Genomic DNA, 26,377 nt, shown 5'->3' with positions numbered 1-26,377 from the left:
TGCTTTCTATCCACAAATTTACTCGCAATATCCCATATCATGATAAAGTTCTCCTTTTTTTCAGCTGATTTCTCTATATTGCAAGTGTTGGGTGTCGTATTGTCACAAAAATGCCATCAACAATCGCTTCATATTTACCATCAAAGACAGGAGGATCACTTGCAACTACAGCTGGCTTTTCATCCTTTTCAGGAGCAGCTGCAGCAGATGCGATAATCGTGACCTTTTTTTCAGTAATGACCTTTTCTGGTTGAGGAGGTCCAGCTTATCAGCATCGTTCTCAAAAAGGTACTGTACTCTTCCATTTGAAAAATCCACCAATGAATCGCCGTGGAATGAGAGCCAAGTTTGGAATCAGGTTTTGATGATGCTGTGAATTCGAGCCAAGGCCCAGTATGATGATAGTGCGTTCTAGATAAGATCGATAAAGGAATGTTAGATTCAATGATGAGAGCTCATTTTGGTTTGGGATTGGAAGCAGAAAAGGTAATTGCGACAGTTTGCGATGCGGTGAGGTTTTGATGACCAGGACAATTACGTAAAATTAAATATAACAAACTTGACAGATTGATCATCGCCGATCTATGATACAGGGTGCAGGTTAATCTCATCGCAGTTCGTGCTGTGCTTCAAGTTTGACAAAGATCAAGTGCAATGTACTGGAACACTTGAACTTTGACGAAATGACACGGTTTTGACGACCTGAAACACCCAAAATTCCAAACTAATACGAGTTCATTCTAAGGATATTGAGTGCTAACATGCTGTTCGTCTGTTGTTAAATACTACAAAAGCACCATGCTAACGACAACCCCTCAAAACAAACTTATGAACTGCCCAGCTGCATTCTGAGTAGCAGCATTAGAAGAAGTCTGACTCCAAGCATTCAAACCAGCTTCAACATCTGTGAACTTCCATAGAGATTTGACCTTGTTTCGTAGGATGAATATATGTTTGCAAAAAAAGAAACAATCTGTTAGGCATTATCAATGATGAACTTACTTGAGCTTCATCAAACATCTTCCTACTACGCCGACCAATCAGCAACAAGGACGCGAATATCTCCTTCCATTTAGCATCGGTAATGGCCTTTCCTTCTTCGGCCTTGAGGTTTGCGATTAGACATTTGGCCATTATCGTAATCGATTGTTCAACGGGGTCCTTGTATTTGGTTTCCATCTGTAAATCAATAAAATGACATGAGTTTCAATGTCCGACTCAGACCAAACCACTACACATACCACAGAAGACAACATCTGAAACAACCTCCCCATAATCACATAAGCCTGAACCAACTGGAACGATCTCGGCACATTCTCAATCGACGTGTACTTGGCGACATGTGTCGCGAGCCCCCATCCAATCTCTGGGTATCGGTTGATCAAGTCCAGGAACAGGAGCGGTTGCGTGGGACTTCGTTTCATGCTCATATACTTGGTTAGGGATTCGATATAGATTTCGGCGACGGGTGTAGAGTCAAATCTAACTAGTATCTAAATAGGAAATGGGAATAAGTTTTGAGATTGAGACCAAAAAACAGCGTTTGTAATATTGCTGTACAATTGAAGTTTACCTCATTGACAGTGTGTCCAGTCCCACCAGTCCTTCTCTTCTTGTGCTTTTCACCAGTAGGAGTCTCCGCCACAACAGCAGCAGGCACATCCACACTCCCTCCATCCTGATGATTCATAACCTTAATCAACACCATACAGACCCCACTACACAATTCCGCCAAGTCCTTCCTCTTGACCCGTCCCGCAAATCCATGGATCTCACGCATCGTGGCAATACATGATGCAGTAACCCCCTCTTCAATAGGATATTTCTTGAGCTTGAATACACTCTTTCTTAGCAGGGCAACTACCTTGTTGTGCAAGGTCTGGCTGTCGGTGTCCTGGGCAGATGATAGCGCGACTCGGAGAAGGGGGACGAGGGTATCGATTACGAGTGGGTTTGTGGGTTGTTTTTTATAGTAGATTTCGAGGAGTGTGACGACTCGGAGCTTGAAATGGAGGACGTGTTGTTTCGCGTCTAGAGAAAAATGTAAGAAAGTTTTTGCAGCAAAAAAAGAATGATCAACCACAACACATACCTTTCTGTTCAGCCTTGACAGCCCGCCGAGCTTTAAATATCTCAGCCACTTTATCATCGAACACATCCATCTCATCATCTCCCAACAACTCCTCTTCCTCATCATCCTGATCAACATCCATTTCGGCATGTTTAGTACCAGCCAATGCAGACTGAATTGCCAATCGAAGCATGGCGGCTTCTTCATCGGCTTTGGCAGCCAATTCAGGATCTTGCTCCTCTTCGGCATCGTCGTCTTCCTCGTCATTGGCTTCCTGGTCGTCCTCTGACTCTTCAGCTTTAGTCTCTTCATCATCATCGGTGGCTCCGTCATCACTAGCATCGTCCATATCGGCGTCTTCGTCATCTGCACCATCGTCTACAGTATCGAAGAGCTCACTGGATCCTGATAAACCCGAGTCGGTTGTCAAGACCTAGGGAGGCGACAGTGATATGTTATGTGGTGCGAACTTGTCAACATGTACCCAAAAAAACTAGACTGGAGGTCTGGAGATTCATTACCTGGAAGATAATGTCTAATCCCGCCTTGCTTAAATCACCAGCAAAGATCCCAAATGCCTGTTGGGCGACACCACGGAGTAACACAGACTGCCGAGACAAGAAGCTCAGCAAGATATCCACCAAGACATCAGTAGGTTGAGGTTCTGATTCGGATGGTGCGTCTGCTATGGTTGCTGATAAGAGTAAAAAACGTCAGAATCAAGAAGTCAATGAATGAACTCAAACGTCAACACTGACCAGCTCTCTTCTCCGATTTGGCTGCCTTGCTCTTAAAGACTCGTGTGTAGCAGTCTTGTAGTTCCTGCAGAGCAAAGAGAGAAAGGTGTTGGAGGAAGTCAGAGTTACAGTTTGATGCTATAGCCATATAAAGCGTGTGGTATTTTTTATCCAAACACAACTTACAGTCAAAGTACCCGTCGCCTCTTCAGCATCAACATGCAACTGTAAAACAGCATGCACAAACAGCAACTCAAAAGCCTGGTATCGTGATTGGATACCAGTGTTTTCTACCTTGTTGGCATTCTTGCTCAACTAGACAAATCAAAAATAGGATAAGCATTTTTACTTAAAAAAAACAGAAGAGTGCATAAAGGGATACCTTTTTACGAATAGTCTTAACAGTCTCAACAGTCTGTGCTCGCACGCCTCGACTGCCTTCATCAAGATCAAGCGTGACGATAGCATCATACGGTGCAGCACACAGGGTTTGAATCCATTCATTCAAATCATATGCCCATGTGTTTCCGGACGCTCTGGTGCCGTTAGTTAATGTAGCAGCTGGTTTCGCATCAGCTGAGGCGTCTTCAGATTTAGGTGCTTCCAATGCTAGAGATTGCAGGTCACCGAGGGCGGTAAAGAGACGCTGTTTGCAAAGCTGGTGGATTTGTGGTGATAGGGCTGGTGTCGGAATCTAGTAAACGCATTTTATTAGCCTGCTTTTTTGGGCAACCAAATTCTATCAGGACTTACACGTAACTCCTCAGCAGCTTCTCCATGTACACTAAACAATCCATAAGTACCCATAAGCTTTAATATCTCCCATAGGCCTTCCTCTGACTTTGGGATCTTGGCGTTGCGCACCAGAGAAGTCATTTGGTCCAAAATGACAGTTCGATTGGTGTCTACTTCTTCTTCAGCCCTATAGCAAAAAAGTGTGAGACCATTCATGGACAACTATTAAATAGTTCCCAAACCAAACATACGTGGCAGACTGATCCAAAAACGCATTCAACAAGTACTCGACATATTTCAAAAACCCATCAGCAGTCATGCTAGCCATCATGTTAGCAACTGTTCGTGTCTTGGTAGCCTTATCAAACTGCTCCTGGGCTCCTGATTGTCCAATAAGTTGCAATACGAGATGGTAGGATGCATCCGGGTTGGTCTTTGATACGTCTGAGAGTGTTTTGGCCTGTATTATAAAAAAAGAGTTTTTTTGAGCAAAAAAGAGCAGATGATATCGTACGCATACTCTTAAGTTCATACCGCAGCTTTAGCAGAATCATGAAGCAACGCTTGAGTATCCGACAAGTCCTTCATCAACTGCTTGATGACGACCTTGGTGAAGATGGTTGGGATTTGGGTCGGCGAGAGACGAGGAAGAATTGTACGGAAGAGCTCGTAGAAGACGAATTTACGATCGGGAGTTGACGAGAGTAATGAGTCTATGATGGCAGATATTGAAGTTAGTTGAAAGTATGGTATTGCATACCACCTAAGAGGCTTCAGCAGAATTTCAAAGCACAGCTTGATAGTCTGATGATTCCACATCAACGGCATTTTTGCATTTCGATGATGTGGCACCAAAACCACATACCCAGTACCACCGTCTGCCAGAAATCAGCCAACGAGATAACCTTTCTCTTTGATTTGGTCTCCTTTCTGGACAAGATGGCATCCACGACTACGGCCCAGACTCCGTGGAGTCTTGGATTCGAATACGAGGATTCCTAAAAGCACAGCAAAATGGATGTTAGTTTCATTTGAAATATGCTTTAAACCCCTTTTTGGGCATCACCTTTAACAGCTCAGCCAGTCTCAGCTTGTTTGCAGGATGCAGCAACCAGCTCTTTTCCCAAACAGAGTCGACACCTTCGAGTAGCGTCTTCCAAATAGGGAGCTTTGGATACTTGGATTGTAGGACGAGACCAATCCAAAGCTGTTCCGGGTTGTTGATACCATCTGAGAGTATGGTTGATATCATGTAATCTATGCCCTCTTCCTGGAGGGGGGTGTTGGATAACTAGGTGAAAGACGAAAACAAAAGGCATGGAGTTGAGTGTCGCCAACTGAGGCCATGAAACGCTTCACACAAAGCATACCGATTCAGCAATAGATATAAAGACACCAGCACAGCATTCTCTCAAATAGGATTTAGCTCGTTGATACTTGATCAGCTCGTCAATCATCCTTGTGACATCTTCGATAGTCGTAGAGGATCGTGACATGATTCCTGATATGGCGAAAGACTGGAATCCGAATATGCGACCAAAGTAGCCGTCTCGCTCTTCCTGTGGGGGTGTGAGAAGCGTGTTGAGTGATGACAAAAAACGATGATTTATCAAGACGCTACATAAAATACCTGAGATTTCATGCTCCCACTAATCTCTGATACCGAGAGCAGCAATTCAATGAGTCTCGAGAGGCGAACGTGAGGAATGACTGTCAAGAGCTAAGTTGAGAAGATGTGCGTGAGGTTTTCTTTTCAAACTCAAATCCAAACACCACGATCACAGACTCCCAACACCAACACAACATAATAGGACCAAATATAAGTTGACATACCTCAGTTAAAGCAACAGCAAACCCCTGTCTTGCACCTTGACGAGATGAAGCGAGTCCTCGTAGCAGTCTCTTCAATGCATAGCTGACATCCGGAGCACAGACCAGTTCCAGATTATCTGCATCATTATCGTTATGGATCTGGTCGATCCAATTAGACTGTGCCGTGTAATTGTCCTGTAATGCGACGAGGGTTTGAATCAAGAGAGTAGCAGCTCGTGTGCGGGTCTTGACATCTTTGGAGGCCAAGTCCCAGTATAGCGATAGTGTAGTTGATGATCCATTCATATCGGATGTGGGCTCTGCCATGGTTATGCCTGGCATCCTTGTCGTCTCGTCTACCCTCTGTTTCTAATTAAGAATTCTGAACTTTTTTTTTTCGAATGTTTTGATTGGGGGGCCTTTTTTTCTAGTCAAAAAAAACACGAAAAGCAGCAATCGCTATAAGTAACATGGACAAGAAACAGGTAAGAGGCAGGTATTCATGATTTGACTTATTGTGCCAACACACTGCTACTCATTTAGGTCGCCAAAGCTAGCACAGCGCTACTAGCACATATCGAAAAACAAGCTGCATCTGAAGAAAACCCAAACAAGAACAACCTCCTCGATGATGGCCACATTGTATGGCTCATGATCACTACTAAACTGGTCCCGCATCAAAAGACTCTCAAGCCAACAAGAATGTATGAAACCAACATGTTCAAATTGAATATGTTCCACGTTTTTGTTAACTTGATCTTTCACATCTTAGACCGCTCAAACACCCATTACTGCCAGAGTCGGCAGAGATATGTCTCATAACAAAGGATCCTCAGCGTGAATTCAAGGACTTGTTGGCTAAAGAGGGTGTCAAGGTCTCCAAGGTGTGTTTAAAGTCAACAAAAAAACATTGGTAGTGACGTATCGATTGATTCCGTTCTTGTCTGTCTCAGGTCATTGGAATCTCCAAGGTCAAGGCTAGATACAAGCCTTACGAGGCTAAACGCATGCTTGCTACCACATACGACTTGTTTTTGGCAGACGATCGCATCCTGCCACTACTTCCACCGATACTTGGAAAGGCATTTTATGGCAAAAAAAGGTCCGGACATACTGTATCATTTACGCTTCTTACCAGCAACAACTGAACTTGTCCATGTATGATTATTAGACAACCTGTGCCTGTCGACTTGACACGAAATGTAGCAAAAGAGATTGAAAAGGCTAGAACGTCTACTTATTTGCATCTGACTCGTGGTACTTGCAGGTATTGTAGCCTTCGTAAAAGTTGAAGCAATTACTACAGATTACCTCCTCCTTTTTTGCTCACCATCCTCCACTCACGCACTCCTCAGCGCCATCAAAATCGGAACCACAAACCACACCGCCTCCCAAATAACCGAAAACATCATGCACGCAATCCCCTCCATCATCGCCAAAATCCCCAACCAATGGTCCAACATCCAATCCATCAACCTGAAAACCTCTGAATCCATTGCACTGCCCCTCTACAATGCCCTTCCAGACATGCAAGGCATCGATGAAGAAACCGTCGTCGCTAAACTCGCTCGTGAGGAAGCAGCACGTAAAGCCGAGATTGATGCTGAGCCTACTGAAGAGGATAAGGCTGACTTGGAGAGTCTGATGAAGATTCTGTTCCCGCAAAAGAAGAAACGGACTAGTACGGCTAGTGTTGATGCGGCGAATAAGAGTAAGAAGAGGGTGAAGAGGGAGGAGGCGGCTGCCGCTGCTGCTGCAAAAAAGAGTGGGGAGGTTAGGAAGATTGCGGTGGGGGGTGTTAAGAAGCCTGCTGATGGGAAGCCGGTTAAGGTCAAGAAGAGTGGTGGGAGGAAGAGTGGAGAGGGTGCTGATGTCAAGTTGTAAAATAAAGATGATGCATTAGGAACTGTCTTTCTTGATTTTTATAGAATATACAAGATGAAAAAACATTTGGAGTGTTTTTCACGACATGTTGTTCTCACGGTGGTCTCTGTTGAACAGTAAGCACAGCCAATGCATTTTGCAATCACAAGATACCCAGTACTTGCTGCTTGGACTCGGATCATCTCGCCAGAGAGAGGAGAAGACTAGTTGAAGCAGCATGTTTTTGGCTGCCACTCACCCCCGACACTTGCACCAACATTGTCTCGAGAGATGTCCAAAAAGCTAGCAGCAGATATGAAACAAGTCAAAACCAAGCGAGAGTGGTGTTGAGTGGTGTTGAGGAGTGATGAGAATGTTGGTATTAAGCAGTAAAAACAATGACCACAAGACGTTATTGAAGTTAAGAGAATATACAAGGTTGCTGTGAATGATTGTTTTAAGGGGAGTTTGGCCTCTGCTGAGGCAGATCTCGTACGTCCCAGACAGGTCTGTCTGACTTAGCATTGTCAAAGATGGCCTTCATAAGTTCCTTGTTCCTCTAAATGGGACGGAGGGTTTGGAATTAGATCTGGAGTGAGGATACATGACACAATCGATACAGTCTGCATGGCTAAGGTGTGTACACCACATAAAGTCACATTCCATTACGTTGCAGATAGACAGGATGAATCCATACCTTTTCAGCATCAGATAGAGCAACCGAATTGTTTGCACGTTCCTTTATCTAGTAATCGGAATGTCGGTTTGCATGTGAGCTCTTGAATCGTAAAAGCGTCAAACCAAGATGTGTGGTAATTACTTGAAGGTTCTCCCTAAGCGAGCAATGAAATCAGTGATCGGAGAAGGTGAATACGTGTAAATAACCAGACTCACTCTGCAGATGGCACCGACAGCTTCATTACAGTCCATCCTACATGGAAACACTCATAAGCTTTAAGGACACGAAAGTTTTGAACGTGTTTTTCGAGTAGGAAACGTACCAAAGAGCATGATACCTCCAACATAGAATGTTGATTTTACCATGAATGTAAGCGGATTCACCATTTCGTTTGACAGGATGTTGGTTATCTTTCAGGGTTAAAACACTGTGAACGTTTAGCTCTAAAACACCAAGTACAGTCAAGGCAAGATGTCGATTAATGGAGCAACTCTACAGGCGGACAACAAGACACCTGTCCTGATACAGGCTGAAAAGCTATTCTATTCACAGGGTACTGTCTTGACTTTCGTGGTGTGTCGTTCACACCAGCCTCATGGGTGTTGTTTTCTTTAGATGGCATACGATTCGAATTCGAAGGTGCAAGTGGAGGGTATGTACTTGGCTATCTATCTGTCGTTTGCTTTGTCTTGTTTGGTATCTGTTGAAGCGCATTTGACATTTCATCAAACATTTGCAGATACCCAGGCAACTTGTACGTCTCACACCCCCACACTCTACTTGAACCTCGTGCTCAATACTCTTGTTTCTTATAGAGCTTCATACTCGTCAAAGACTGGAAGTTTATACCTTAGTATGTACTGAACTTCTATTCAGGGTGTTTGGGAAACTCACGATAATCACATGTCAAAAAACAGCAAACCTACGAATGATTTATGTCCCAACTCCATTGCTGGAAACGCTCAAGACATTCAATGTGCCGTTGGAGAATGTCAGAGATGGAAAGTTTGTGCAGCCTTGGGTATGTGCTTTCAAAGGGTTTTTGTCTGACACGTGAGCTCAGCAAGCTGACAGATATCTTCCTACCTAGTTCGATGCTAATCGATATGAAGGCATGTTGTGCGATCTATTATTCGGCTCTCTAATCTCCTCTTGTTTGTCACGGACATTCACAAACCTAACGTCAAATCGATAGCTGCCGTGATCCCAGTCCCTCATGGAGGTCTCAAAGAACGAGGCACCATGAAACTTACATTCAGAGAAGGTGGTGGCTTTGAATTCTCATCCATATTTCAACAATTACGATCGCGAATCACAGGTATGAATCATCAAAAAGGCCCAAGGTTGTATTACACCCTCACCAACACTTCCCCTTCCAATATCGTTTGTAGGAGAACCCGCCCAATTCGAAAACCTCCCTGCATACGAGGAACCTTTACAAGGATCATCGTCTTCCGAACCACCACCACCTCTAATAGACGAGAACACGTCGTCCAGTCCACCACCACCTGCTGCAGCTGTAGTATCTCCTGTGGTTGCTGAAGCGGTATCGCCAGCATCGGCTATGCGGCCACCTATACAGCCGCATGGAATCGCGGAGGGCGAAGCACCACCGTCGTATGATGCGCTCAGTAGGTGAATGGAGTAATGAGCATGTGAAGAAGGTGTATGGTGGTATAGGGTGAGAGAGAGGGCGGCGCTGCAGAGTTAGTTTTCCCGACATGGTTTCGTTTTAGTAATTTCGCTTTGTACACATACACGTAAAAGAACATGTTTTAGAAACGTTTGGTGTTGGAGTAGGGTTGAGTTGCGATACACGCTCGTTTCGTCGTTTCGATGTGGCTTTCTTCAGTCAACGGCTGCTTCGTACTTGAAATGCTCCCGAAACTTGGGCTTTCCCAAATTTGAAGTACATCCAAGTTCTAGGTCAAGAGAAGATAGTTCTTACAGATCATCGTATAGCTGTAAGGCTCATCATTATAAATTGATCTTGTTGCGTTTAAATTTGAACTTGGATCTTGATTGAACTTGAAGGCTGAAGGTGCAATCGCAAAGTCTTGTTATTGATATTATTACCAGCTGGATTGATACATTATTAAGAGCTGCTGAAGCTCTTGTTGCCTTCTTCTTTCATCGTTATCTCGTTTTACGTTCAGACATTCCATGAAAAGGATCGCATTAGTTTGCACTGATGCTGTTTACAACATCGCAGCCAAACTCTGTTGAATAGATGCCAAATATTCTATTTTGCTTTTAAACGTATAACTTTTTTTATGCTTAGTTTCCTTTTACTTGGTATGCACGTTATAATGAGTTTCTCTCGTTCTTCTATGAGACGTTTTCAATCATCCACCAACCCCAACAACAGCAATACTACACTACTTTGACCACACATCCATATTGAGCATCTTGACAGGGTTTCCACCATTCGCCTTCAAGTCCACAACCATTCCAATCTCATAAACGGTCTCACCGACTGCTTGAAGCATAGCTTTGACTTCAGCAACGTTGGATTGATTTAGGACTATAACCATACCAATTCCACAGTTGAATGTTCGTGCCATTTCCTCTGTTTGAAGAAAGAGGAAGAAAGTGAGCGAGTGCAAAAAAAGGACATGGACGAAACACGCCTTACCATCAGCAACATTTCCAACCCCCTTCATCCACTTGAACACTGGCAACAATGGGAAGCTCTTGGCATCAATCACTACACCCAAATGATCAGGTAGTGCTCGTGGTACGTTATCCGTAAATCCTCCACCAGTGATATGCGCCATAGACTTTACCAAGCCCTTCTTGACGATAGGCAATAATGGCTTTACATACAGCTTGGTAGGCTCTAAAAATGCTTCACCTATCGATACAGAACCACTTTTTTTGGTCGGTGTATCGAATGGCGATGGTGACGTATACTCCAATCCGGATTTCTCGACCAGGTATCTCACTAGTGAGAATCCATTGGAGTGTACTCCAGATGATGGGATACCTAAAAGTGCATCTCCAGGAGTAATCAAGTCGAATCTGGGTAGAAGTTGCTCTCGCTCGACGGCAGCGACTACGAATCCAGCTAAGTCGTAATCACCAGGTTCATATAATCCAGGCATTTCGGCAGTCTCACCACCAATCAATGCACATCCGGATTCCATACATGCCGAAGCTACTCCAGTCACAACATCTTTACATACTTCGACTTCGAGTTTGGAGCATGCGTAATAATCCAAAAAGAATAGTGGTTCAGCTCCTTGGACGATGACATCGTTTACAGACATCGCTACGAGATCTATACCGATGGTATCGTGTTTGTTGATTGCTTGGGCTACTTTGAGCTTTGTACCGACACCGTCTGTGCCTGATACAAGTATGGGATCTCGGAATCCTGCTGCTTTGAGATCGAATACACCTCCAAAACCACCTATATCTGCATCGGCTCCTGATCGTCGAGTAGCCTTGACTACGGCTTTGATCTTGTCTACGAGCAAGTTACCCGAGTCAATACTGACACCGGCATCTTCGTATGTAGCACCTCCGTTGGCTTTTTTGGAAGACAGATGTGCAATGGCCCTTATAAAAAGGAGGGGACGAGTTAGAATTTGAGAGGGGTACAGCAAAATAAAGGGGTAGATTATATGAAGCAAAGCAAAAGAGAGCAGTTCGGGACGTTACATGGCCGATAAGACGAACGGAAGCACTTGACTCCACTCACCGATGACCAATATCACTACGGTATTGCATTCCCTCAAAGTGAATACCCTTGATGGTGGCATAAGACAATTTGAGAGCATCCTGTAAAGTAGCACCGACAGCAGATACTGCCAAGACTCGACCACCAGACGTAACGAGTTTCTTTCCTTCAGAGGTAGTTCCAGCATGGTAGATATGGACATCTTAAAGTGATAGAGTAAGGGAAGAGGTGAGCAAAAAAAACCTTAATGCACCAAGTCGGAATGCATTTCGTTACGCATACCAGCTGGTGTTGTACTCTTGAGAGTGATTGCCTTTCCTTTTGGATAGTTGCCTGGATATCCTGGTGCTGCTAATACGACTGTAGCAGCAAACGTGTCCTTTGCAAATTCGATGTCGACTGAATCCAATCGTCCTTCAGCAGCAGCCTATATTGGTGTTGAGAGTTTGGTAAGAGTTTCCTCCATAGCATATGAATGGAGAAAGAAGAGGATTGTGCAATTTAATCTTCTTGTATCATCGGAGTGCTTTCCAACGAACGCGCAAAAAAAATATTATAAAGGAATTTACAATGGGACACGTACCAAGAAGACTTGCGCCAGATCCGTTTCCTTGCTCAACAATGGCATAATGACTTGAGTTTCAGGATCTCCAAATCTAGCATTAAACTCTATAACTTGTAACCCAGACGATGTCAACATCAATCCAGCATACAAGCATCCTACGAATGGGAAGCCCTCTTTTCTCATGCCATCGACAGCAGGCTGCAAAATGGTTTTCACAGCCTGTGCCAAAAGCTTGGGTGTCATGATGGGAGCAGGTGCATAAGCACCCATACCACCAGTATTAGGTCCTTTATCGCCGTCAAAGACCCGTTTATGGTCTTGACATGGTGGGAGGGTGACGACCGTGTATCCGTCCGTGATTGCGAGGAGGGATACTTCTTCGCCGGATAGGCATTCTTCGATTACGACTTCGGAGCCCGCGTCGCCGAATATGCGGTCGACCATCAGGTCTTTGAGGACTTTGATGGCTTCGTCCTTTGTTTGTGGGAGCATGACGCCTTTGCCAGCTGCTAGTCCAGATGCCTGCGTAAAACAGAAAGTTAGTTTTGATACATTCAAGTCAAGAAACGAGTGCCAAAAATATGTAGTGAAAGCTCTCTTTATGTACCTTGATGACCAAAGCACCTTTGAAGCTCTTAACGAACGATACAGCATCGTCGTACGAAGTGAAGGTCTATGATAGATGAATGTAAGTGACTCTGATATAAAGCATCCTAATCCGTATCGATATACCTTGTATTCAGCAGTTGGGATTGAATGTCTCTTCATAAAGTCCTTTGACCAAGCTTTTGAGCCTTCAATCCTAGCAGCATTAGAAGATGGTCCAAAGCATGGAATGCCCACTGTAAGAAGCGAATCATGCGTCAGATATGTAGAAGCTTGTTTGATGCACGAACGATAAGCTTCATCAACATACACTTTTTGGCAGCCTCAGCAACACCATTCACCAATGGCTCTTCAGGACCAGGTACCAGTAATCCAATCTAAAATACATATAAATATTCATTATTAGCACATTTAAAGATTGTCATATGAACCACATCAACAAAGGCTCACATCATGCTGTGATAGGAATGGAGCGAGAGCTGAAAAGTCTTTTCCGTGAATGTTGACAGTGACATTATGTATCTTGGAGCCACTTGAATGAGTTCCTCCGTTGCCTATACGCGTTAAGAAGGATGCATCAGCACTAATATCGACTATCAAACTTTTTTTCAAACTCCTATGAGTATGAACATACCTGGAGCGACGTATACTTTAGATACAGAGGGTGATGCAGCTAGTTGCAGAGCTAGAGCATGCTCACGACCTCCTGATCCCAGCACGAGTATGTTCATTGTTGCTTTTGTCATTGAATATTGTCGTTATCTGTGAGTGAAGCGAGAGAAATCTTCTTGACAGTTTTTTTGCTGCTTCAACAAACAAGCACGAGCGGATGGGTATCCTGAATATGAGGCCCTGTACCGCGTTGCAGTTCTATCTGACACGTATTATGGACGTTTCTTAACATGGTGTACTATTGGACAATACATATAATAAGCTTATTGGTATCATATGAAGAGGAGTAGTGAAAGACCTGGTAACGCGTTTTCGAAGTATTTAGCACGTACTAATGGCTCCTTTGGCTCCTCTGGAGCTTACTTCTGTTAACATTCACTCCTCGTCGACAAAATATCAGAGGCTTAAGCTTGGCGATTTCACTGCGCATCATTGAAGTTGAGGAATGTCACATATCTATCAATTTCCAGCAATTCACGAATTCCCTCCATTCTACACGTAAGTTGAACCCTGCATCTTAAAGCTCAATTATTGACACTTTCAATGCCACTCCATAGACAACAACCTAATGTGGACACATGGAAGAAACAGCGCCAGCTTTGGTGTGATTTAATATTAGCCTACTACAAGGCTAAAAAACTATACTCGCTCGATATCACTGAAGCAATCGCTGGGAAATCAGACTTGTTTGTCAATCCCACCATCAAGAGTACGTGATTGCGTATTGAAAGTACATTGAAAAGAGTCGAATTGACTTGAATTCAACGATAGGATCACTACCAAGGGAAACGTTACAAAGTCTCATCGATGAGCTCGTCAAGACTGGTAAAACGTGTATATGAAAGGCAAGCACAGATACAAGAGTACTCATATCCTCCAATAGGAAACGCTGAATGGGACGGTCCATCGCAACAACGAGCTTGGATATACTGGAGGAAACCTGAGGAATGGGCTGCCTTGATTTCACAATGGGTATATTTTGACTGGCTCTGTCGATTTTTTGCCTTGTGCTTACGCTGTCTGCATAATAGGCATTCAACACGGGACAGTCCAACTCTATATGTACCTTATACGAGATTGCTCATGGAGACACGTCCACTACTGAAGGTGAACAAAAGCGTCGAGGGCTATCAGCAGTTACTTCAGCCTCTTACAAAGCTTACGCATTCACGATGTATAGAATTCTACGAGCTTGATGAGACAGTCATCAAGAAGGCTCTGTATGTTCTCGTAAAGCAGGGTAAAGCAAAAATATTTACTGGAACCAGTGATTCAGATCTCGGTGTCAAGTTCTTCTGAGATCTTGTTTCACCTCTGTCGACACATTATTGTGTAGGCAATATTATTATATTGTATTATTATCTACAAATGCCACTAAACTTTATTCATACGTAAACCATCCACCTCGACACATCACATTATTACTGCAAGATAAACATATAAACTGGAAACAAACTTGCAGGAAAACCATTCTGTTTCGCTTGTTTCACTACAGCCAGGCCAGCTTTTCCAAAGAGTTCCGTCAGCTTGCCAATAGACCTAGTCGCTGACGAGTCCACTTCATCGATTTCATAATCAGCTTCTGAGGTGTTTTCCTTGACACCAATCAAGCCGTTCGGTTTCAGCCCTGTTTTGCACCTCTTGAAGAATTCGATAAAGTCATCTGTGTTGTATAATGATAGATACAGAGAGTGGAGTGTAAGTGGCACGGAGCGAAGAAAATTGGCTGCATATTCACCAACACTAACCATCGGTCAAATGTCCCAGCACCCACTGACACCAAATCATATCATATCTCCCGGCTTCAGGTACAAAATCCTGTAATCCCAGCGGTATGTACTTGTCTACTTGCTCTTGACTAAACTGCTTGCGACCTTCATCCAGGAATTTTGGGTTCTGTTCAACCAAGTCCACTTTATCGAATACTTTTAGAAGAAAATTCTTTGACACCCTGCCAATTCCAGCTCCACAATCTAGCGTGTGATTGGAATGTTACTTGACTGGTGGTTATATGTATGTATAGATCCAATGAGCGAGCAGTCATTACCACATGCAAGTTTCGTATCTAGTCGAGGAGATATGAGTTTACCACCAGGTCCTCGTTTCGGCTTTACGTATTCTTCAATGAATTTGATGGATCCTCTGCAGTCTATATCCGTCAAGCTTGAGAATCCACCCAGCATTCCATCGACAGTTGCTAAATGTTGGAGATTTGAGCATGAGTTTCCTTGTTTTACCAGCAGAATGATGATCAAAATGGCGGGAATAAAGCAAATAATGATCACTTCTCTGGAATGTCAATCTCTTTTTGATAGCTACTATAACACATTCAACCGAAAAGTCAAGATTGTCCTAAGAACTCACGTTCAACTCGATCCCAATATGAGGCTGCGTCATCATACCACGACTCTTGATGATGCTTTGGGTCCTTCGCGTGATGCTCGTTGGTCATGGCTGTCAGCATCGCAAGCTCGTTGTTTGAGGGTTTCAAGTAGGTTTTGCTGGAGCGATGATGCTGCTGAATGGTACCTAGACGTGATCTGGACGCGACTCACAGCACGTAATCCATGGCTATAAAGAACAATTCACAATTCATTCCATTCGCATCGAAAAAGTACGTATAGACGTGACCAGATGAGATTGTTGCAATGTTTTTGCCATCGATTCCTTGCAGCTTTCTCGTGATTTGACGCTCCAGGACATCCCCAGATACCTTTCCAATTGAGATTCAAATTCGGTCATTCTGTTTCATTCTCGCCGTTCTCCGAAAACCACACTTTACCACCTACCCAAAGTCCAACTTTTCTCCATATGGAAGCTCTCTGAATTCAAAGTCCACGGCGGATCCAATATCAAAGGAATCCACCACGTATTACCAAATGGATGCCAGGTAAGCCTGATGAACTTGCGCCCGTTTCCAATATCCAAGCTCTAAACTTTCGGGTTTGCTCCATTTCCTTTAGTGCTGTAAGCAAATCCACGAACGAGAAGCAATCTGGTATTATATTTAATTTAAATTTCTAGCCTTGGAATGGCCTTCTTACTGTTTGAATTTCTCGACAAAGGAACGACATTCAATGCTGGTGAAGCCAAGACATATCTTCAGAAACGTAGGTGGCGTTTGCGGCTTGTTGAGACGATGCCGTGCTTGATAAGAGTTGAAATCTCATATGTGTCTTGCTCTTCTTATTCAGGGTGGACTGATGTTGTCGCTGAAGCTCAAAACCCAAACAGTGACAGTATGTTTGGTGATGTTGTATTTCAGACTGCTTCTCGGCAAACTCATTGAACGTATCAATTGATAGAAAAAGTGGAAGTCTACAGATCCACTGACAAGGCATGGGGTGCTAGTCAGCCAATGACGGTGACTTGGGCACAAGCCAGTCCAAATAGTAAGCTCTACTCACATACTTAAAACCTCACTTTGCTAATCGAATTACTCATTCTAGAACCCGTATTAGCTACTGGAGAGGACTTTAAAGTCGTCTATCAACGTTCGCTACAGACGTATCTCGCATCCAAGGGTGGATGAAACTGCCACCAAACCTAGCACCATCCACAAGCCTTCTTGGCATTAAGTCAACATATATATGGTATGTATCGCATACAGTAACTTTTTTCGCATATGAGCAATATTTGGCAAAACAATAATATTTGGATATATTTGGCTCAAATACTGTTTGACTGTTATTACTCTTGTTGTTCAAGGCCTAGTAGTTCACGTGTAAGAGCCGTCCATTCCGTGTATGTATTTCTATATGAGATACAAGTCAGCATTGAATCTCCAAGCATCATCAAGTGCCTCAAAACCAACTTACGTCAAAACACTATGCAACGACTCCCCCTCATCAGACAAGATCTCAATCCCCACCGAATCCCTCTTCAAACTCTCGTTCAGCAACAGCAGTTCTGATATAGTTGAATTCAATTCATCCTCGTTTGGTTTCTCGTCATCCCCTTGCACGAGTTTAACGACCAGGTGGGATGTCTTGGATGCCAGTTTCTCGTTTTCTTGGATTCGACAGTCAGCGTCGGTGCGTAACTTGTCTTGAAGGTTTGAAAGCCAGGATTCGACCAGTATGGGGACGCGTTTCTGGTCTGCTTCGGCTGTTTTTGAGAGGGTGACTGACGTGGGAGAGATTGTGTTAGAGTGTATGTGCAAAAAAAGAAGAACCAATTGGCATTTGATTACCTATCAAGGTCGACAAAAGCTTCTTCCATAGCATGAGACTATCGGCGTAATGGAATTGCTCTCCTGAGCTTAGTGGTTTCGTCGAGTCTCGTAATACGATGCTGGCATACCTATATGCAGTAAAGCAATGTGAGCAAGGTATGCCGAAAAAATTTGATGAACATTCAGAACACAGTGCATCCACAACTCACTTGTCTTCCATCTTATTATGCAGTGCAATAGCCTGAGATGCACCACCATCATCACCAGTTATTCTGGCCTCAAGACGAGCCAGCCACGTCTGTATCTCTCTAGCAATCTTGTTTATGGCATCCACCATAACTCCATATTCGCTCCCATTCGTCGTTTTTTCGCATCTCCGTAACGACTTGATGGCAGCTTCAGTCCACCCTGCAGACAACTGTCTTGCCTTTTCTACCTTTTCCTGTAACTCAATGTCCTTACCCGTACCACCGAATCGACCTGCTACGAGCCCGACACGATCAACAAGTAGTTTGATACGTGGAGCGAGTGTTTTGATGTCCAGTTGCGTGAATTCTTTGACGGCTGGACTTGCACCGCCTTCTAAATCCGTGGCTTCGAGTCCACCGACGAGGTTGGCGTGTATGCCGTCCATGTCGTGGGATACGGATACGAGAGTAGCGACACATTCACGGTCTTCGGTGACGATTTGGTCGGAGAGGGTTTGGAGTGCTGTCTTCCATTCGCCGATTAGGTGCTGCAGTATCGATACGTCCTTTGATACGTAGGTGGATATTGACATTATGATTTGGCCAGCACGTTGGTATCTGCTTATGCCCGATAGATGGAGTGTTTTGAGTTTGGGCATTCCCAATTTATCTCCTAATCGAAGAGCTAGTGCAGTGGCGATGGTAGACCATTTGGTCTTTTCATGTTCACATTCTTTTAATGTGACTTCGAGACGGCCGCGTTGCATCTTGTAGAGCTCGTGAAACTTTTCGAGAAGGGCCTTGGCGTCTTCTTCAGACTTGACTACTTTCGATGGGTTGCTGGGAGTTGCTGGTCGACTAGCACTTCCAAAGGGAGATGGTCTTGATTGAGCAGCATCGAATTTCTTGACTGCTTCCAGTTCAGAGAGCACTGTCTCTGTTACTTGACGGCTGCGTTTTAGCTCTTCTCCTAATCGAGCATTCAGACGACGGGAAGCTTGTAGCTCGGTATGCACAAGCACGACTTGCTGCGGTATCCGTCTAAACATGGCTGCATATCTACTCCGTATTTCAGATAGCAATTCACCTCGTTCCAGCATGTGTACAGCGACTTGCCTAACCACCTCCTTGAACACAGCATCGTATATCTTTTGTTCTTCTTCGATCGTATGTAGCAGCGGAGCTAATTCCGTTGGATACGACGTGGAGGAGGAGACATCACCACCGACCTGTCGTAACAGCAACAACATTGTTGAGCGTAAAGACGCAACTTCCTTTCGTGTCGAATAGGAAGTCCCAGTATGTAAATCCCGCAATGCATCGTCTCGTGTCTCATCAATTAAACTGGCTGGTAGGACATCCGAGTCTTCACCACCAGAGATTCTGTGACTTGGGATTATCGGCAGAGATGCTGATGTTGCTGAAGATCGTGGTGAGGCAATAGATTCCGGGATAATGCCATCGTCAGATCGTAGTATGGTTGGTTTGGAGGCGAAATTGACACGAGGTCTACGTTGTTCTACGAGTTCGACGGGGGATATTGGTCTCGGTGATTTTAAAAGTGATGGTGTTGGTTGTGGAGCTGGTGAGACTGCAGATGCACTTGGAATGTGCTTCTTTTTGGAGGCTTTGGCTGGGCGTGATAGCTGGTGGATGTCTTGTAGGATGCTGGCCGGTAACATGTCTGGAAATGGTCGAGTTTTTGACGGTACGGTTTTACAAAATCGTGTGATTGATTCAAGGAGATGGAAGAGGATGTTCTCAAGTCAAACAGGAGCCAGAGAAGGTTACTAGGTATCAATCACGTTCGAAATGGACCATTTCTCACGTGATGTTCGTGTTAATCTCGCTCGATGCTATGTCGTTTTCTTTCTTCCAATATCTGATATCTAAACAGATTGAAATAGAAGAAATCACGCTCAGTTCCATAATTTTGATACACGAAATCCTTTCACATGCACCTCTCTACTCCTCTCAGTAAGAGATCTTGATACTTGTTTAAACATTTTCAAAAAATCTCAGAAAAGGCAACCAACGTAGAATCATGTTTTTAGCTAGAAGGTCACTAGGGGTAGCAGCTCAAGTCTGCAGCAAGCCACAATTCACGGTAATCTACATGCTGTATACCTTGCATATTCATATTTTACAAGTTGAACAAACATCGAGACAAAAATTCTCAAACTTTTGAGCATTTCAATCTTAGGCTCCAGTGGCGACAAGACCACGATACTATGCTACAGCCGGCTCTCCCAACGTCCTCCTCCTTATAGAACACAAGGACAACAAAATCGCACCATCAACATTAAACGCCCTAACTGCTGCATCAAAATTGGCATCATCCGTCACAGCTCTGGTAGCTGGTCCAACTCCAGATGCTGTAGCTGCCACCGTATCAAATCTAGCCGGCATTTCCAAAGTCATTGTAGCCAAAGATGCTGCATATGATCACGGATTGCCCGAATTCTTTGCTCCATTGATTGTGGCTGCTTCACAAGCTGGTGGATTTACTCATATAGTGGCTGCTCATACCGCTTTTGGAAAGAATGTGCTGCCACGTGCTGCTGCCCTATTGGATGTATCTCAAGTATCGGATGTGGTGTCTGTCGAGGGACCTGATACATTTGTGAGGCCTATATACGCAGGTTGGTTGCCATATGTTGTGTAGGTTCGCTAGGCTGAATGGTGGAACTTTGGGCTCATGATGCTTATTCTGTATATAGGAAACGCTATGGCCAAAGTACGATCAAAGGACACCATCAAGATACTCACAGTTCGAAGCACAGCGTTCCCTCCTGCTGTAGCTGCTGGTGCTAACGCGTCTACTGAATCGGCCCCATCTGCTGAAAAGTCATGTAGGTCTATGATGTGACAGGTGTTCTGACACGCATGTGATGACACGCTGATCCATTACTCCTTTTTTTTAGCAACCACCACATGGATCAAAGAGGAATTATCAAAATCAGACCGGCCAGAATTGGGTGCTGCCAAGATTGTAATTGGTGGTGGACGAGGAATGAAGAATGGAGACAATTTCAAGATCTTGTATGCTTTGGCAGACAAGCTTGGAAATGCAGGTATGTATAAATTGTCGGATACTCAACAGAGCAAAAATCGACACTTCGTCATAACTATAACTTGTATTTAGCTGTGGGAGCATCCAGAGCGGCTGTTGATGCTGGATATGTCAGTAACGACCTACAAATCGGTCAAACTGGCAAGATCGTTGCTCCTGATCTTTATATTGCCGTCGGAATCTCTGGTGCTATTCAGCATCTCGCCGGTATGTCTTGAATTGCTGAAATCGCGTTTATGTTTGACTTGTCGCTAAACATGTCCACACGTCACTGTGCCCTTTTTTTTAGGCATGAAGGATTCCAAGACGATAGTAGCCATCAACAAGGATCCTGAAGCTCCCATTTTCCAGGTATCGGACTATGGTCTTGTTGAGGACTTGTTCAAGGCTGTAAGTATGGTGCATCTCAAGTTGAATTGGTCGTCAACCCTCATTCAGCCTTGATTACATTTTTGGCATGGGTTCTCATCATCACCTCCTTTCTTGAACTAGGTCCCTGAACTAACCAGCAAGGTGTAAACTGAATATTTTTTCCATATTTCCAATATATACACTCTTTCGAGTAATATGATAAGTATCGGTTGGAATCCGTGTTTGTTACTCATTTGACAACGTGGTGCTATAGAGTCAGAGTGATCATTATCAATTCACAAGTGTTGAACAACACCACTCGGTTTCCTATCACGGTTGCTCGCCAATGATGTCCTTTTTCCAATGCACAAAGTCTCTTTTTTCGGTTAGACAACAGTCTAATACAAGTGCTCGACCATGCTCTTTTTTGCTATTTTTAACCATGGTCATTTGTTAAGCTATTTACAAGGTGGCATTATACGTTCAAAGTGATAAGGATCAATTCACTAGTAGTCAGCAACACTATTCTGTTTCCTATCACTGTAGCTCCAATGATTTCCTTCTCTTCAGCACCCAAGCTAACATCAATAACGTTCTGGTCTCCCTTTTGCCCATCTGTTTTATGATATATGTATACCTGACGGCGTGATTCCACCACACTGATAAACCTGCAGTCGTCAGGATACACGATAAACCTCTTGAGTCTTTTCGAAGCAGCTACATATGCTAATGCAGGAAACAGTGCTACGTGCAAATACGAGGTGTTTGACATGTCAAACACCAAACCATCTACATCTCTCTTTAACAGCACAGTCTTTTCCGAGCACGACATCCACTCGTACCCTATACTCTCACATTTATGAGTGACACACTGTCCATCACGCCCAAACCTCACAATTGATACTCGGCTAGTCTCAAAATCCTCTGGTTCAGGAGCATCAAACTGGTTTGCGTATGGTGTTTGAGGCGGCAGTGTTTCCATTTCCGTTTCAGTCGTAAACTGGTCTAGACGTGCCAGCATCTCTTCTCGCTGCGATGGATCTAGTGACTCGGGTACACCGTCATCTTCTGTGCCTTTAAAGAGCTGAGGCCATCGAGATCCTGTGAATGTTCCTGATTTGGCAATGTTGAGTGTTATGCATGTGCTTGACTCCAGTGTCCAGATGGATTCGGATGGAAGTATGGTGTCAAAAAATGGTTTGTTGAGTATTACGTGGGCGTTTGGGTGTTTGGAGGATATGGTGACTCGTGATGGGGTGAAGTTACATGCTATTTGTGAGGCGGGGATGGGATTCGGGAGTGTTATGGTTACTACTAGTTCGTCTCCCGTTTGTGTCCATTCGTATTTTGTCGGTGCTTTGGCTATTACTAGTGGCTGTGGTTGTTCAGCTATTTGCTTCTTGACGGTTTTTGACTCTGATACTACGCTAAAAGGGATCTCTGACGCCACTGTAAATGCGTCACCACCATCCTCTAGATATACGAAATACGGCGGTGCATCTGACTGCACATTCATTACTGTTTTACAGATGCTCTGACCTCCTTCTATGCGCACATCAACTAACGAGAGCGTAAACAGAGGCCTTGGTTTGCCGTCCTGTAAACGATCTTTTGATGAAGTTGCTTTAGCAGGCTCTCGCACAGTATCTTCTATAGTCATCAGGACTACCACGAGGTGCTCATGTTGGCCCTTGAGCGGGCTGGCAGATGTACGAGCAGCCATGATTATTGGAGGCGATTTACCCGTCCATGGAATGGCAGATATTAGTGATGCTACTCCAGGAGCGGAATCTAGGCGCAACCATAGTATCTGGTTGGCACCATTACATACGATTAGATCGCTGGCTGATGCGAATGCGACTGATGGGTATTCGAGTTGGTCTTTGGGCGTGCTTGGCACTAGTAGCTGATACAGTTTATGAAGAGTAGCTCCATTCTAGAACAAGGACAAAAGCGTTGCGTGAGTTGGTGCATGGAATCTGACGATCGCCACAGTGAGCATAAAACCAACAATCCTATTCGTTTTGCAAACCTCGTCAATGACGCCGTGTTGCAGCGAATACGATTCGTCCATGTAAAAGACACCATTGCCAGTTGGATGCGTGAATAGGTGATTAAACCTTGCTCGAAATTGAAGCCGTTTGAGAGCTTGACCAGTTGATGGGACCTTGTCCAGTCCATAATCCATGGGTAGTGGATGGCGAGTGAGATTCGATATTCCAGACGTGTTTAAGACATAAGATTGAAAACTGCGTAAAGGTTTGTAAGGCAGATGCGTCAGTTCAATGAAACTTTGCAAGAATCCAAACATTTCACATTTCGACAAGTACTCTGGATTTAGTAATTCCGCGACAGGCTCCAGAGTAACAAGCTTGGTTGCCGGCACAAAGGAAGGCATTTCCGTGGTTTATTCTCGAGGTAGGTTAAGATCTAAGTCAAGTTAAACGATTGCATTTGTGTTGTTTGATCTCCGACGTAAAAAGCTCAAAGAATAACGCATATTACCTAATCAGGGAACTCGGATTCAAGGTTCCTATTACAGGCTGCAAGATAGCTGGACGAGCCTCTCTACTGACTCTACATTCAACGCTGCAAAATGACTGAAAATGTAAGCTTAGCGGCGCAAGGTGATAAAACACATTGATCAGAGACTCATTACGTGATTTGAATTTGTAGGAAACTCAAGCGTTCGTTAGTAAAGTCGACAGCCTGCTCGGAGATCCCCAACACTTGGATCAAGACACCTTGGTTCAATATCTAAAGCTCATTCATGATGAGTTGTGGCAATCCGATCAACCAACGGTACGCCATTACATCTTTACTTGTTCTCAAAACAGCATCTCAAACCATCCTTGTGTCTCTGCACAGGACATGCTAACAAATGCTGGATCGGAGATCTGTCATATAATCTTACCGCTGACTCTGCCCTCCAAGAGTCATTCGGAACACGTGGCACAGGAAGCCAATTCAATACTTGATTTGCTTGTAGCATACGCCAGTCCTCGTGAGCTATGTATCTTTATAGAATCCATGCTGCAAACTTTGGAATGGGAATCAGCTATGGATGAGGGGTTTGAGGCGGTTGGGTCTGTTGTAGACAGATTTGGACATAATATGCAAGTGTATTTAAGAGGTATGTTGGTGTTTGACGATTTAAAAACGAAATCGGTTAACGCTCGTCCAATGTACGTTTCCCCCCTCCTCTCAGTCTTTGAACGCTTGCAACCCAAGAAGCCATCAGCATTCTTGGATTTCGATGGATTTACCAGGATGCTCAAGTCATTGCCTGTTATATGGAAGCATGCTATGGTCGAGGAGGAATCCCAACGAGTTAGCAGGTATGTGCAAAAAGAGTCGAAACCTTCTGAGACGATTCGTTTAACCTTTACATCTCTCTCTCGTTTATAGCTCGTCTTACTTTACTCTATTCAAAAACTTACTGCATATTTCGGTGTCATTCTCCAGTTCTGTACGAACTTCTTTGGCTAACTGGGACAAGGCTAGTACACCATGATATTTTGATATCACCGAGTTGAAATTATACGGTAGTTTCTGTGTCATTTTTTGGTCTCATTCCTTGCTCTCCTGACAATGTGTAGAAAATGTCGTATGACATTCAGGAGAAATCAAAACAAGAAACTAGGCAAATGTCTCTGGGTCTGTCGATTGCCGAATACTCTATGAGCACTGTTGGTACTCTTGTAGAGACAGGATTAACGGATTCTGCTAAACAGCTTTTGGTGAGACGTGGGGTTTCGTCTATTCTCTCATCTTTTTTGACCCTGAACTGCCTTGTTATAGGACGAGCTCGCTACTATCGGATTGGATGCTAGTCTGTATATCAAGGAAGCTACAGATATAGAGTCAATGCTATGTCTGATTGGGTTGGCTCTGGATTACAAGTATCCGCTTGAGTCGTTTCTGCCTTCGGTAACGTCGCTGGAGTGGGTGCTGGATGAGTGCTTGACTAGCATTTGCTTGCAGCTCGATAGGTAGATGACGCAAAAAAACGTATCGAGTTAGAAATGCATTCTCTGTCTAACACTTTGTTGGGTTTATCAGGTTTCAGGAAGATCATTTTGGAATGGCTGGCAAAGCTGTACGCGTTCTCGAGTATCTCGCAGAACGTACGGACTTGAGAGACCAGTTCGAGGATGGAAGACCTGATGAGATCTACCTGAAAACATTCCAGGTCAGTATTCAGGACTTCTCGCAGCTTTTTTTTTGCTGATCGTGATTTCTTATCAATAGAATCTCTTGGTATTTGCTGCAACGATACCAGAGCCCGCATATCGGAATCTGGCGTATACGACCTTTAAAAAGTTTCTCCTAATATTGAACGAGTCAGCTAGATCCTACATCCTGTTAGCGTTACTGGAAAGCAGTCCCTTTGTTGGAGTACAGACTGCTATTCTAGCTGTTTTAAAGGATCAGGTACATCTAGCGTTAGCTGTGAAGCATGAACGTCAGGTACGGCCACAACCAAATTTGGTTTCCTTTAGGCTTGAGTCTCAGATTGATTTTCTCGCAGGAGCCATCACCATTTGGAAGCAGCATCTTTACAAACACATTCCTCGTCATCCTCCTGGATCCTCGAGAATCCATATACAGGAGTACTACGATGCCAGACAAGACTATATTCGATGTACGAGAAGTCTTTATGGAACGGCATAGCATGCTGATGCATACTATCAATCTGTATCTTTATCTGCTGTTGCGAGATACACCATATGAGAATATTGTAGGTTTGTTGTGGTGCTGAGTGTCGTGAACCAGTATCCCTTAGGTCTGATCTCCTTTTTTTGTGCAGATGGGTGTTTGGTCTGAAACCCACATCGAGTCTACATCTCGGACATTCTTGACTCCATTGCATCGGCATTGTGATGCCTTATTGGAACGTATCTCGGGCTCCACGACGCCTGAGGACGCAGGTCATACTCATGGAGAACATTCTGAGGTAAAGTTTAAAATTTGTCTTTTATTTGGAGGGGTTTGAGGTTGAGTTTGAATTCGTTGCTGTTAGGACATTCATACCCAGATCATGATGCTGCAGATGATGAGTTTTCAGATAAATCGGGTTTTTGACACAATTAGAGCTAGAGGACTGACGTGAATGCAACTTTTGTCTTGTACATAGTTTTTTCTTTCTTCGCATACAATGAGAGTGTA

At 44.0% G+C, this 26,377-nt stretch overlaps 11 protein-coding genes across 11 annotated transcripts; 6 read left to right on the top strand and 5 right to left on the bottom strand.

The window, feature by feature from the left end:
- Positions 1 to 73: 73 nt before the first annotated feature.
- On the bottom strand, positions 74 to 5,697 carry SmJEL517_g01918 (uncharacterized protein; the record flags this gene model as incomplete). The annotated part of the gene is made up of 19 exons (XM_031167846.1): positions 74 to 264; positions 319 to 411; positions 827 to 929; positions 1,003 to 1,179; positions 1,242 to 1,493; positions 1,574 to 2,031; positions 2,093 to 2,504; positions 2,593 to 2,765; positions 2,830 to 2,893; positions 2,995 to 3,123; positions 3,191 to 3,502; positions 3,562 to 3,730; positions 3,795 to 4,003; positions 4,078 to 4,256; positions 4,409 to 4,541; positions 4,610 to 4,834; positions 4,914 to 5,102; positions 5,174 to 5,263; positions 5,377 to 5,697. 19 exons carry the CDS (start codon positions 5,695 to 5,697, stop codon positions 74 to 76), a joined length of 3,879 nt encoding a protein of 1,292 aa, XP_031026217.1.
- Positions 5,698 to 5,825: 128 nt separating this feature from the next.
- Positions 5,826 to 7,239, top strand: SmJEL517_g01917 (uncharacterized protein; the record flags this gene model as incomplete). Its single annotated transcript, XM_031167845.1, has 6 exons — positions 5,826 to 5,840; positions 5,899 to 6,059; positions 6,128 to 6,239; positions 6,309 to 6,457; positions 6,527 to 6,622; positions 6,711 to 7,239. 6 exons carry the CDS (start codon positions 5,826 to 5,828, stop codon positions 7,237 to 7,239), a joined length of 1,062 nt encoding a protein of 353 aa, XP_031026214.1.
- A 1,129-nt stretch (positions 7,240 to 8,368) lies between these two features.
- SmJEL517_g01916 (uncharacterized protein) lies at positions 8,369 to 9,536 on the top strand (the record flags this gene model as incomplete). Its single annotated transcript, XM_031167844.1, has 8 exons — positions 8,369 to 8,450; positions 8,513 to 8,549; positions 8,637 to 8,651; positions 8,713 to 8,750; positions 8,815 to 8,918; positions 8,988 to 9,051; positions 9,093 to 9,215; positions 9,289 to 9,536. 8 exons carry the CDS (start codon positions 8,369 to 8,371, stop codon positions 9,534 to 9,536), a joined length of 711 nt encoding a protein of 236 aa, XP_031026213.1.
- Positions 9,537 to 10,275: 739 nt separating this feature from the next.
- On the bottom strand, positions 10,276 to 13,481 carry SmJEL517_g01915 (uncharacterized protein; the record flags this gene model as incomplete). Its single annotated transcript, XM_031167843.1, has 10 exons — positions 10,276 to 10,466; positions 10,533 to 11,458; positions 11,601 to 11,781; positions 11,862 to 12,006; positions 12,163 to 12,666; positions 12,752 to 12,817; positions 12,877 to 12,986; positions 13,061 to 13,127; positions 13,201 to 13,304; positions 13,385 to 13,481. 10 exons carry the CDS (start codon positions 13,479 to 13,481, stop codon positions 10,276 to 10,278), a joined length of 2,391 nt encoding a protein of 796 aa, XP_031026216.1.
- Positions 13,482 to 13,867: 386 nt separating this feature from the next.
- SmJEL517_g01914 (uncharacterized protein) lies at positions 13,868 to 14,721 on the top strand (the record flags this gene model as incomplete). Its single annotated transcript, XM_031167842.1, has 6 exons — positions 13,868 to 13,920; positions 13,980 to 14,131; positions 14,194 to 14,247; positions 14,306 to 14,394; positions 14,454 to 14,529; positions 14,603 to 14,721. The coding sequence occupies 6 exons, from the start codon at positions 13,868 to 13,870 to the stop codon at positions 14,719 to 14,721; spliced, it is 543 nt and encodes a 180-aa protein (XP_031026215.1).
- Positions 14,722 to 14,843: 122 nt separating this feature from the next.
- On the bottom strand, positions 14,844 to 15,874 carry SmJEL517_g01913 (uncharacterized protein; the record flags this gene model as incomplete). The annotated part of the gene is made up of 4 exons (XM_031167841.1): positions 14,844 to 15,085; positions 15,171 to 15,395; positions 15,470 to 15,619; positions 15,787 to 15,874. 4 exons carry the CDS (start codon positions 15,872 to 15,874, stop codon positions 14,844 to 14,846), a joined length of 705 nt encoding a protein of 234 aa, XP_031026210.1.
- A 1,238-nt stretch (positions 15,875 to 17,112) lies between these two features.
- Positions 17,113 to 19,466, bottom strand: SmJEL517_g01912 (uncharacterized protein; the record flags this gene model as incomplete). Its single annotated transcript, XM_031167840.1, has 4 exons — positions 17,113 to 17,176; positions 17,241 to 17,547; positions 17,615 to 17,724; positions 17,806 to 19,466. 4 exons carry the CDS (start codon positions 19,464 to 19,466, stop codon positions 17,113 to 17,115), a joined length of 2,142 nt encoding a protein of 713 aa, XP_031026209.1.
- A 362-nt stretch (positions 19,467 to 19,828) lies between these two features.
- Positions 19,829 to 21,376, top strand: SmJEL517_g01911 (uncharacterized protein; the record flags this gene model as incomplete). The annotated part of the gene is made up of 7 exons (XM_031167839.1): positions 19,829 to 19,891; positions 19,988 to 20,426; positions 20,505 to 20,636; positions 20,709 to 20,858; positions 20,930 to 21,064; positions 21,147 to 21,247; positions 21,350 to 21,376. 7 exons carry the CDS (start codon positions 19,829 to 19,831, stop codon positions 21,374 to 21,376), a joined length of 1,047 nt encoding a protein of 348 aa, XP_031026212.1.
- Positions 21,377 to 21,683: 307 nt separating this feature from the next.
- On the bottom strand, positions 21,684 to 23,606 carry SmJEL517_g01910 (uncharacterized protein; the record flags this gene model as incomplete). The annotated part of the gene is made up of 2 exons (XM_031167838.1): positions 21,684 to 23,144; positions 23,241 to 23,606. The coding sequence occupies 2 exons, from the start codon at positions 23,604 to 23,606 to the stop codon at positions 21,684 to 21,686; spliced, it is 1,827 nt and encodes a 608-aa protein (XP_031026211.1).
- A 198-nt stretch (positions 23,607 to 23,804) lies between these two features.
- Positions 23,805 to 24,722, top strand: SmJEL517_g01909 (uncharacterized protein; the record flags this gene model as incomplete). Its single annotated transcript, XM_031167837.1, has 5 exons — positions 23,805 to 23,816; positions 23,885 to 24,010; positions 24,077 to 24,341; positions 24,417 to 24,546; positions 24,617 to 24,722. 5 exons carry the CDS (start codon positions 23,805 to 23,807, stop codon positions 24,720 to 24,722), a joined length of 639 nt encoding a protein of 212 aa, XP_031026116.1.
- An 88-nt stretch (positions 24,723 to 24,810) lies between these two features.
- SmJEL517_g01908 (uncharacterized protein) lies at positions 24,811 to 26,308 on the top strand (the record flags this gene model as incomplete). Its single annotated transcript, XM_031167836.1, has 7 exons — positions 24,811 to 24,948; positions 25,010 to 25,200; positions 25,271 to 25,400; positions 25,460 to 25,678; positions 25,740 to 25,949; positions 26,019 to 26,165; positions 26,303 to 26,308. 7 exons carry the CDS (start codon positions 24,811 to 24,813, stop codon positions 26,306 to 26,308), a joined length of 1,041 nt encoding a protein of 346 aa, XP_031026117.1.
- Between the last annotated feature and the right edge of the window lie 69 nt (positions 26,309 to 26,377).

The sequence above is a fragment of the Synchytrium microbalum genome (assembly GCF_006535985.1).
Source record: "Synchytrium microbalum strain JEL517 chromosome Unknown SmJEL517_scf0007, whole genome shotgun sequence".
Lineage (NCBI taxonomy): Eukaryota > Fungi > Chytridiomycota > Chytridiomycetes > Synchytriales > Synchytriaceae > Synchytrium > Synchytrium microbalum.
The sequence above is the reverse complement of the archived record's forward strand: the minus strand, read 5'-3'. Positions and strand labels throughout refer to the sequence as shown.